General features: G+C 48.6%; 1 protein-coding gene across 1 annotated transcript; it reads right to left on the bottom strand.

The window, feature by feature from the left end:
- Positions 1 to 8,668: 8,668 nt before the first annotated feature.
- LOC125587181 lies at positions 8,669 to 10,042 on the bottom strand. The gene has a single exon (XM_048757362.1). It carries the CDS (start codon positions 10,040 to 10,042, stop codon positions 8,669 to 8,671), a length of 1,374 nt encoding a protein of 457 aa, XP_048613319.1.
- Positions 10,043 to 12,085: the final 2,043 nt, after the last annotated feature.

Here is a 12,085-nt window from a genome sequence, read left to right as displayed (position 1 = left end):
CACATAGGCCCATGTAGGCCAAATGATGACGCCTCGGGGAGGCACCCCTTCTTTCCCTATAAATATTCGCTTCCTTCTCATTCTCTCCATTCTTCTCCGCACTTCTCAGGTATTCTCTCTCTCCTCCTTCTTATTTCTCTCTCTAGGTTGTTGTTGCAACATAGATAGCGATATGTCGTCTGGCGGGAGGTTCTCTCATAAACAGAGAGGAAAAGAGATCGCAGCCTCCTCTAGTCCTTCGAGAGATGCGACCGAGGCACCGCTTGAAGAATTTGAACGGATTCATCACGACGCGATGATGGACACCGGGAATTTAGATCTGTCTCAAAGGATCCTAATCTCCGAATCTGCTCGTTCGTATCGGCAAGAAGTGAGAGGAAATCCAGATGAGCCACAGGCTTGCGAGAGAGAAGGTTCCGGCGGTGCGGGGGACGGAGCTCTCGCTGTCAATTACGTGCCGACGTGCTATTATCCTGGAGGGATCTTTGAGGAGCTCCCGACGTTAGCTTCCGAGCTCCTGCGCTCTCCTGATGTGAGCGGTCAAGCTTGGGAGAATGTTACTAAGACTCAGTCAACTCCCAATAGCGTGAAGAAGCTTCTGAGGGAACGTCATGGACTAGGGGTAACTTTCTTGATTCCCTCGGAAAACCAGAGGCCTTGGTCACCACCAGTTGGGTATCAGTGCGTTTACAAATCTTATTTTCGGGACGATACGAAGCTTTGGTTCCCAATTCCTCGACTAATCACATCGTATGCAAGGCGCCAAGATGCAGCGATAAGTCAGTTTTTGAATGGTTCATGGCGTATCGTGGTGGCCCTGATGGTTATGGCCGCTGAAATTGATGTCTCGTTGAGCGTTCGTGTCTTCGAGGAGTTGACGTCCGTCAGCTCGTTAGACGACGGGCTTCTGTTGATAAAAATGCGTCCCAGCTACAATGTGATAGGAAGGCATCCTAACAAGACGCCAAATTGGCAGAGATCTTATTTCTTCGTTAAATGTGATGACTCTGCCTTCGAAGACCCGCCAGATGACGACTACCGTGTCTTATGGAACACTCTGCTTGGTAGAACATCTTCGTTAACTCGTACCGTTTCTTCGTATACTAACTGCCTTTTGCCTTTGTTTTTTTTTTTATGCAGCCGACCATCCAACTTCTCGTGACTATCCAGAAGACTTTCTTACAAGCGCTAGCGCCGTTGCGGGACTTGCTCAGGAGCATTGGGGGAATATTTCTTGGGAGAGGGTTCACCGTTCGATCGATCGTATTTCCAGGAGTAAGTCCATACTTTTCTTTTATTTCAATACGACTCTTTGACTTTGCCTAATGGTCGGGCTTCTGGACTCGTGTTCTTCGCAGAAGATTGGAATTCGAGTTATCCTCTTTCTGCCAACAAGACTAAGAGGCGGATCTCCCTATTCACAAAGGAAGAGCAGAAGAGAATCAACGAGGCAAGGAAAATGAGAGGGCTTCCAGATCTGAGTGCGATGATGACGGTCGAACTTAATCTGCCCAGTGTCGAACTACCTGAACCTTCTAACGAGATGGCGATTGCCGACACCACCGACGCGAGCCCTCATCATCAAGATTCCTCGGCTGGTACCACTACTTTGGCTCCTAAGAAGAAAAAGGGGGAGAAGAGACCCCGTGACGACCTTCCTGTCAACGTAGGCTTTGAAGCAGCTCCTGTTGAAGCTGAGATTCCTAGTCAGGAGGAGACGGCTGAACCGTCATCAAAAAAGAGGAAGAAAGGCAATCAGAAGCCTCAAGCTGCGGGGATCATGAGGCCGCGAGAGACTGATGTCGCCAATCCCGTGCATCGGAGTGAATCAGCTGGTGAGCCGGCTCTCAACTTAGCCTCATTGGATGATATTGAAGACGCCTCTCCCAAAGTTACGCTGCGGAAGAAGAAGAAATCCAAAAAGACGGGTGATCGAGAGACGGTCGCTAGTGCTCTAGTTTCGTCGATCCCTGGAACATTAGCCGTCGGTGCTTCGTCTCGGAAGAAGACTCCGAGGGTCGAGTTTCCTGATCACGTGTCGTTCGAGTACGATGGTCCCACCCCGCTTATTTATGCTCCTTATAAATGTGCTGAGTTGGTCAGCCATATCAAATGCGGGCCGAAGCCTCTTCCATCCGTGTCTGACTTGATCTTTAAGGACGAGTACGTCGACGCTGCTCGCACTAACTTACTGTTAAGTACTTCCTTTGACTGTCTTCCTTTTATGTGAAAAAAAGAAACTTAAATATTCTGTTTTCATGTTAGGGCGACGGGAGCATGAATTTCGTTGTTGAGAAATACGACACAGACTTGAAGAAGACTCGCGACGCCTTGAGAAAGTCAGAGAAAGCAGTGGCGGCCAAGGGTAAGCTTCTCCGCCGGAATAAAGCGGAATGGAGGGATGAGTTCGTGAGGATGGACGAGAAGAGAGAACGAGCGATTGCTCGGAAGAAGATTCAGCGGGAGCGAGCTGACGCGGCCGAGGCCGAACTCTCCGTCGCTAATGTGACCATTGCGACTTTAGAGTCTCGGAAGGCCAGTCTGATGGAAGAGATGGGGGTCAAAGCCGAAGAACATAAGAAAGAGTTGGCTCGGCTTAGGGATTCGCGTGTCTATGAGGTTACGAAGGATCGCGAAATCCAATAGGCACTTCGGAAATCTGCGCGAATGGTGGACTCGCCGCGGCCCTTTCGACACAGCACGGTTGCTTCAGAGCCAGGCGTTTGGAACTAAGAGATGCCTTGAGGCTTTAAAGGCTTGTGGTCGTGATATCCCTCAAGATGTCATTGATACGTTCGCGGCCCGCGAGAAGCAGTTCGAGGAAGAAGCCTCGAAACTTGATCCCGGCGAGATCCCGGAGATTGACTTGACTCTTTCTCCACTTCACCTTGATTCTCAGTTCGTTGATATGCGAAATTTTGTGGGCCTTGACCCATATGGATCCAACGCAGAGCTGGTTGATCCGAGGACTGCTGTAGTTCTCCGAAGCCCCGCTAATCTTCCCGGAGCCTCGATCACTCCATCTCGTTCCGCAGGTGAGGGATCGTCGAAAGCCGATGCGCCGGCCCTCGCTTCTGAAGCTCTTGATGAGGGAACGAAGTCCTTCGGGAAGGATGTCTTTGAGATCTCCAACTTCTCTGTTTCGAACCCAGAGGGTAATCAGGGTGAAGGATCGGATAAAGATGATGGCGGTGAGGTGGTTAATAAGGAGCATAGTGGAGAGACGACTGGTTCCGAAGCTCACCCTCCCGAAAGTTAGCCGGAGGTTCGTGAAGGCGAGGCGACGAATCGTGTTGAGGGCGTCGATGCGGAGCGGTTGGTGCGTGCTGATCCTTTGGAGCCGTCCCTTGGTGGTGGAACCGTTGCGCAGGAGCGGGCTGAAGACCCCGAGGAGTAACTTTGTTGCTTTGTTTCTTTTAACTTTTCACGGCACTCTTGCTCTTGATGTATTCCTTTGCCCTTTTTGTTACGACTCTATTTATTTCTTCTCTTTACGAATCCTGCATCACTCGTCTTGCTTTTCTTTTGAGTGTTTGGTACTGATCTCGTCGCGAGAGAAGATCGGGGAGTTGCAAGAAATATGGAAATGATTATAGAGTGTGTGACTTCGCGCCGTATCGAGATAGCGATATAGTACAGGCTGTGAATTTCAATAACTCTTGTTCGAGTTTTGTTTGGTCATTTTGTCAAGTTCCCTTGTTTGCTTGACGTACGTCGACTAGATACGAGTCAATATAGGATTACTTTAGACCGTGAAAAACATTTTTTAAACGACAACGGTTCCTAACTCGATCTCTAAGTAATTTCCAAGCGTTCGGTCGGCCAAACCTTACTTAGCAAACCATGAGATGGTTAGGAGTCATCGTCTCGGGCATATTAGTTAATACTACGATTATGACCGGATTCCCGCGAGTATGTGTCTGATCAGGACATACTCGGCCGTGGGGTGCGAGTACTGGTACGTTTGTTTCGAGATGCCAGGGCGAACTCACGTAGGTATCGCATGGGTTGTACGACTTCTCGGGGAAGTATATTTTCTTGTTTTGATTATAGATGGACCCGTTAAGGCTGCCTACGTAGCTCCTTTGTGCAAGATCAAGCCATTCGTAGTTCTTTGTTTTCCGAGTAAAAGTGGAGAGCGCATTTACTCGGTTTTTTTTTTTTTTTTTTTTTAGAGTGAACATGACCGTTGGTCGTTCACCTGTCTTTGCTACTTTTAGTTGTGGAAGGGGCGAAGGTGCTTCGAGTTCCAGGCTCGTGGCACCGTTTCGCCGGTTGAAGTTTCTAGGTGGTAGACTCCAGGTGTCACGACCTCGATGATCTTGTAGGGTCCTTCCCAGTTGGTTCCGAGTTTTCCGGCTTTCCATCCCCTAGTGTTTTCGAACACCTTTCGGAGGACCAGATTTCCCAATTCGAGGGGGCGAGACTTAACATTCTTGTTGTAGTAGCTTTCGATCTGGTGCTGATAGTTTTGGATTCGAAGCAATGCTTGGTCGCGTCTTTCTTCTATATCATCCACTGCGTCGAGGAGCATACCTTAGTTAAGTTCGATGTTCTGCGGCATTTTGGAACGTCGTAAACTCGTCACGTTTACCTTAGCAGGTGCCATTGCTTCGACCCCATAGGCCATCGAGAAGGGGGTGGCTTTCGTTGCTCCGCGAGGTGTTGTTCTATGGGACCATAGGACCCCATCCAGTTCGTCGGCCCAACAACCCTTCTTCAAGTCGAGTCGTTTCTTGAGTCCGTCGATGATTGTCTTGTTAGTGGACTCGGCTTGACCGTTGCTCTGCGGGTTTCTCGGTGTGGACATGTTGAGCCGAATTCTCCATCTGTCGCAGAACTCTTTGAAGTTGTGGGAGATAAATTGGGATCCGTTGTCTGTGACTATCTCATATGGGAGCCCGTGCCTGCAGATGATGTTTTTCCAGACGAACTTCTGCACCTCCCTGTCGGTAATGCTGGCGTAGGCTTCTGCTTCCACCCATTTGGTGAAGTAATCTGTTAAGACTAGTATGAATCTCTTTTGTCGAGAGCTCGACATTGGCCCGATGATATCCATTCCCCATCGCATGAAGGGGTATGGCGCCGTCAAGGTATGGAGCAATTCCGTCGAGCTGTGTATGGTTGAAGCGTGTCGCTGGCACTTATCGCATTTCTTGACATAGGATTCGCAATCTGCATTCATTGTTGGCCAATAGAAACCGAGGCTTTTCACTTTTTGTGCGAGAGCTCGTCCTCCTGAATGATTGCCTGCTGCTCCTTGATGTGTTTCGGCCATGACCAGCCTTGTTTCGTCTCCAAAGATACACCTAAGGAGTACTTTAGTTGCAGTCCATCGATGGAGTGTTCCATCCATGACGACGTAATGCGCACTGCATCTTTTGAGTCGTCTTGCTTCCCATTTCTTTGTAGGTTGTATCCCGTCGGATAGGTAAGCGATGAATTTCGTTCGCCAATCTTCGAGTTGCCCTTCCGTTGTGCGAGGTTCCCCTTCGTCGACGTCCATGGCGTTGGTGATAGATGCTGCAATGGCAAGTTGTTCCGTCGGTGGGTTGATGCTTGGCTTTTCAATCCTATGTATTGGGATTCTCATTTTCACCTGATCATGTGGCTTACTCCCAAGGGCTGCGAGTGCGTCCGCACATACGTTCTCTCCGCGAGGGACTTTCGTTAGCTCGAAGAATTCAAAATCTTGTGTAAGATCTTTGACGAGTTTCAAGTAAGCATCCATTCTGTCGTTCCTGACGTCGTAGTCTCCGAGAAATTGACTCACCACGAGTTGGGAGTCACAGTATGCGTTGACTCGTTTAGCTTTAACTGCTTTTGCGAGACGAAGGCCTGCGATGAGAGACTCGTATTCGGCTTTTGTTGTTGGACGCCGGAAAATCAAATCTGAACGACTGTCGGATTAGTTCGCCTGTCGGTGACTAGAGTTGTACGCCTGCCCCTGAACCTTTGTTCGTAGATGAACCATCTACGTGCAGTATCCAGTTCAGACTTGGCAGCACAAGATCTTGTTCTAGCTCCGGCGTTAGCTCGATCAGGAAATCAGCAAGAACTTGCGACTTAGCTGCTGTGCGGTTCTTGTACACGATGTCGTTTCGCTAAGCTCAACTGCCCACTTTGTTAGCCTTCCTGATTGGTTGGTATTTTGCATTACCGTCCTAAGGGGCTGGTTGGAGAGCACCTCGATAGTGTGCGATTGGATATAAGGTCTGAGTTTTCTTGCCGAAGTGATGATAGCGAGGGCCATCTTTTCCAAGGTTGGGTATCTCGTTTCCGGTTCTGTCATCCGCTTGCTGGTGTAGAAAATAGGTTTCTGTTCGCCACGGTCTTCTCGTATTAGGACGCTGCTAACGGCCGAGGAGGTGACGGCAATGTATAAGGATAGAGTGTCCCCGACTTCGGGCTTCGACAGAACTGGAGGTGTCGTTAGGTAATGCTTGAGTTGATTGAAGGCTTCCTCGCATTTTTCGTCCCAGGCGAATCTCTTATTTCCTCGCAGGAGTTCATAGAACGGGAGGCACTTGTCTGTGGACCTTGAGATGAACCTGTTTAGTGCCGCAATCCTTCCGGTTAAACGCTGAACCTCGCGGGTGTTCTTCGGGCTAAGGAGATCGAGGATTGCCGTTATTTGTTTTGGGTTTGCTTCGATGCCTCGCTGGGTGACAATGTAACCTAGGCTCTCTCCAGACGTGACGCTGAAGGTGCATTTCGCCGGGTTGAGCTTCATCCCGTACTCGTTCAGCGTTTTGAAGCAGTCTCGTAAATGGTTGAGATGGTCCTTGGCGCGAAGTGATTTGACCAGCATATCATCAATGTAAACTTCCATAGTGTTGCCAAGTTTGTCGGCAAACATTCTATTGACCAGATGCTGGTAAGTCGCTCCTGTGTTCTTTAGGCCGAAAGGCATGACCTTGTAGCAATACGTCCCTCTGTCCGTTATGAACGCTGTTTTCTCGCGATCGTCCGTATGCATCATGATTTGATTGTATCCGGAAAAAGCGTTCATAAATGTTAGGAGCTCATTGCCGGCAGTCGACTCCACCAGACGGTCGATATGCGGGAGAGGGTAACTGTCTTTTGGACATGCTTTGTTCAAATCCGTGAAGTCAACACAAATGCGCCATTTCCCGTTTTTCTTTTTAACGACGACGGGGTTTGTTAGCCACTCCGGGTACCATACTTCGGCGAAGAAACCTGCGTCGAGCAACCTGTCAACTTCCTCATTTACTGCTTTGGACCGTTCGGGTCCGAGCTTCTGCCTCTTCTGTTGAATAGGCTTGAACGTCGGATCGACGTTTAATTCGTGAGATGTTATTGCAGGGTCTATACCCTTCATATCAGAAGTTACCCATGCAAAGGTTGAGGCATTCTCTTCGAGGAAAGAAATGATTAATGACTGCAGATCGTCGGAGAGATAAGCGCCAATGCGCACGACCTTCGATGGGTCAGCTCCATTGATGGGAACCTCGTGGATTTCTTCCTTCTGAGGGTAGATCTTATGTATTGGTTTGGTGACTGCGTTGACGAGAGAAGGTGATTGTTGTAGCTTGACCGCGGCGATAAGTATCTCTCTCGCGGCCCGTTGGTCCCCGCGAATCGTCTGCGTCGTTCCATCTTTCCCAGGGAACTTAACGTATTGGTGATAGGTGGAGGGAATGGCTTTCATGGAGTGTAACCAAGGCGTTTCGAGGATTGCGTTGTAGGGCGCCCTAGCCCGGATAACAGAGAACTTAACAGTGCGGGTCACATCACCTGCGTAAACTGGGAGACAAATTGTCCCAATCATCTGTTCCGAGGAGCCATTGAATCCCGTGAGAGTGCGTGAGGAGGGCTTCATGTCGCGCAGATCGACTCCCATCTTGTCGAGCGTGTCCTGAAAGATAAGGTCGACTGAGCTGCCTGTGTCGACGAGAACCTTCATGACCTGGCATTCGCCAATTCCGATATCGATTAGGAGTGGGTCGTGAGTGTCGGCCGCCGAGAAAGAGATTTGATGGTCTGCTTCGACTTGCGAAGGCCACTTTTGGGCGGTGATGGCTTGTCGCCTGTAATCTTTAACTGCTCTTACCGAGTCGCCGCAAGGAGGTGAACCACCCATTATGACGTTGAGGTGCGGGGTATTCGTAACTTTCATCAATTCCCGTTGCGCTTGTCGTTTCGCTTCGAGGCACGGTCGCAAATTATGTTGCTTGGGCTGACTAAGCTTGGCGCGCAATTCTTCGGCTTTGGAGTTGATCTGCTCACGTAAATCTGCGGGCTGAGGTTGAAGGTGTAGAGCAGCTCCGGTGCGGGTAGTCTTTCTTGCTTTAGACTTGTCGAGGGACGTCCTGAGGTCTGCCTCGCTCTTTTGTACCATTTCAGCCTTCCGCTTCAGAAATGTGCGTAAGTCCTTGGAATCTGTTTTTCTGCCCAATTTTTCGCGCAAGTCCGTTTGCACCGGCAGAATTTCGTCATCCGAGGAATCAGCCTGACGGGGGAGTATCATTTCCACCCGTCGCCGGTTCTTAGGTGGTTCTTCATCAGTTGATTTGCCTTCGAGGTTGAGATTGTTTACTGTGGCTTTCTCTGGATTAGTTTGCTCTTCTCTCTGAGGGGCTTTTGCTTGAGACTTCTGAATCTTCTTCTCTTTGTTTTTGCTCCAACTCTTATTGTTTTTTGGCTTCTACGGAGATTCAATCTCGATTTTCCCGCTTTCGATGGATTTGAGGAAGTGTCCGTATAATACTTTGCAATCCTTCGTATCATGTGATTTGACCTCATGATTGGAACACCATTTACTCAGCTCGACGGCGTTCGAGTTTGCTGGTTCGGGGGAGCTCGACTTTGGCTGGCTGGTATCTCGATCCCAATGATTCCACCCCTTCTCTCGCGCCATTGCGGCGGAACCCGACGGTTCGCCGTCGTCTATAGCATTCATGTAGCCCTTCTTCTGGTTAGGCTTGCCGCTTGTGGAATGTTGGCGCGGTTCTTGACGAGCGTCGTTCGTCCGGGCGGGAGTCTGTTTCCCTGCAGCTTCTTTGGCCGCCTTGGCCCTAGTATCCTCCTCCATTCGAATGAAGTTATTGGATCGAGCGATGGCATCTGGTACTGATCTCGTCGGGTGTCGGTAAATATCAGCCCGAAATGGTGACTTAATGTGGAGGATGTTCATCAACGACTCCACGGCTATATGATCTGGTACGTCGACTTTCGAGACAATGGATTTGAACTTCTCCATAAAATCTCTCAAGCTCTGCCCGTTCGCGTGGTTGAGATTCCAAAGATCCATCGCGGTGGCTTCTTGTCGAGTGAACATGATGTAATTTTTGAGGAAAGCCGTCGAGAGGTCGTGAAAACTATCAACGGAGTTCTCCTGAAGACCGGTGAACCAGTTAAGAGCGATACCTTCTAGGGTTTCGACGAAAAGTTGACAAAAGCCGGCGTCTTTTTCCTCATCAGAGAGGTTCGCGCGTCGCATCGCGATATTGAAGGATGTGACGTGAGCAGAAGGGTCGGATACACCGTCGAAGGTTGGAAGACGGAGCTTTTCCATCTTTCGGAGGCGGACCTTCGTTATCTTTTCGGTGAACGGTATCCGGAGAGATTCTGCTAGGACTCGCTCGATCTGAGGGGCGGACGTGGTGACATGATGAATCTTGGAGTTTATATCCAGCACCGACTGTTTCGGCGCGGCAAGCTCGTTTATCGTCTGCGCATCAAGACCCACCGGGGTTTGGGCCACATCATCATCGCCGACATCTTGGTTGGCAGTTTGCGTTGGTGCTGCGCCAGTCGCTCTCTCTGTGTTAAACAGATGTCTTAGGTACTGCGCCATCGAAGCTTCCACATTCGCAGCGAGGGGGGCTAAGATCTTTGTGAGCACTGCGATTTGGTCGATCGCCGCTTTCTGGGCTGCATCTTGCTGCGCAAGGCGCACCATGATAGTTTCTATTGAAGCGGGTTGGAGTGGTGTCGTAGTCACATGGAAAGACGCCGGCGTTACTTCAGCGGCTTCACGATCTTCTCCAGAGGAAGAGCCGTCATTACTCATCGCCATCTTGTCGACGTTACTTTCCTAAAGGCCCCACGGTGGGCGCCAACTGTTTGATCGGGAAACGGTACGGAACGAGAGAACGTTCAGTTTTTAGATGTGGGCTAAGCAAAGACGTCTTATTAACGGTCAGAAGAGCGTTTCGTTGGTTACAAGGAAAGGAGATGCGTGAAAAGAAAGGTACCGGAGCCTAGAAGGCTTTACCGGAGAGATACAACAAGGCGAGATAACAAAGGTAAAACCCTAATCTAGCCGCCCAGTGAGTGTCAGTGATTTCGGATAACCCCTACGTTGCCTTTCCTTCCCCTTTTATAGCTGATCTCACGCTCTTCCGTGACCTAGTTTGTGTCGTCTCTGTGGGCTTTAACTCGCTGGGCCAAGAAGCCCACGTTGTCTCGTGGAGTCGTTCCCTCGGGGCGTTTAGTCGAGAAGCCCATCGAAAGCTCTCTCAAATTACGCCGAGAGATCAACCCTTCAAGGCACCGCGTCGAGCCGATGCTCTGCTTCATGTGGGCCGGGCCGTCTGTTCTTCGGGCCTTGAGGGATGGTCGAATTTACCATCTCCAGAATCTCTCCAGGCCAAGTAGAATATACTTTATGTCGGACCGTTTATCAAAACACCAACTTTACTATCTTAATTTCCCAGCTTGAGCTAAAGTAATTCATCTTCCCCAACCTTTCTCTTTAAAGAGAAACTTTACCTAGGAGCCGTACATGTGATGATGGGTAAAAATTAATACTCTTAAAGAGGAATTTGGAGAGAACTAGTTAAAAAGGAAACCATATACTAGCCAAACGGATTGTGATGAGTTTGGAAGAGTCAATCTAAAACGATTCAAGCCAAACCAGAAGATAAATAATAAAGAAGGTGAAGAGTAGATTCGAATGAACACATGAAAAAATCACTTATGTGAAGAACAAAATATAGATTATGGAACTTAGTCGTATTAGAAGTTATGCATTACAATATATAGAGAGCAAGTCTCGACACTAACTAGGTTGGCCTCATTTACATATAAGTCATTTCCATATATACATTCTTTCTCAATACGCCCCCTCAAGATGGAGGGACTCTTGTGACTCCAATTTTGGATGTTGCTATGATGAACTGCTAACTACTCAGTAGCTTTGTTAGTGCATATGCAAGTTGATCTCTTGTAGAAATGTGTGCAACTCGAACCATTCCCAGCAGGACAAGATTCCTTATAAAGTGGTAATCAATTGCAATATGCTTCATTCGTGAGTGAAACACCGGGTTTGCACACAGATAAGTCGCATCAACATTATTGCAATATATGACAAGTGCTACCGGAACTTGAATGCCAAGTTCTTGAAACAAGCAGCAGATCTAGCAAACCTCTAATGCAGTATTGGCGACTGCCCTATACTCCACTTTCGTAGACGATCGAGCCACCCCATTCTACTTCTTAGATGACCAGGACACCGGAGTAGAGCCAAGATAGATCACATACACATTTGTCGAGACATAATCATCACTATCTTATGCCCAATCTGAGTTTGTAAAAGCATGAAGTGTAAGAGATGACCCAGCTTTCATGTAGATACCATGACTTGGAGTTCCTGCCAAGTAATGAAGGACTCTCTTTACTGCCTGCCAATTACACACCGTTGGCTGATGCATAAACAGAGGAAGTCGGCTAACAACAAAAGAAATATCCAGCCTCGTAAAAGTAAGATATTGCAGACTTCCAACAATCGACATGTACTGTGATGCATCAGTCAGAGGATCACTGTCCTTCAACGTCAGTTTGGAAGTAGTTTGCATCGGAGTTGTGACTGGTTTGCTGTCCAACATGTTCGTATGAGTCAACAAATCAAGAATGTAACATCTCTACATTTGATGAAGCGCTGCAGGAGACCGTGTAACCTCAACACCTAAGAAGTAATGTAAATTGACAGGATCCTTGATGGAGAACCTATTTGCCAAAGACTTTAGAATAGAGGAGACATGGTTAGGATTACTTCCGGTGACTATTATGTCATCGACATACACGAGAACGTATGTATGTTGTGAGCCATTGCTGCAAG

Source organism: Brassica napus, chromosome C5 (assembly GCF_020379485.1).
Source record: "Brassica napus cultivar Da-Ae chromosome C5, Da-Ae, whole genome shotgun sequence".
NCBI lineage: Eukaryota > Viridiplantae > Streptophyta > Magnoliopsida > Brassicales > Brassicaceae > Brassica > Brassica napus.
The sequence above is the reverse complement of the archived record's forward strand: the minus strand, read 5'-3'. Positions and strand labels throughout refer to the sequence as shown.

Excerpts from the sequence above, each read along its gene's own strand:
- LOC125587181 (XM_048757362.1), bottom strand. The coding sequence starts at position 10,042 with ATGGCGATGAGTAATGACGGCTCTTCCTCTGGAGAAGATCGTGAAGCC.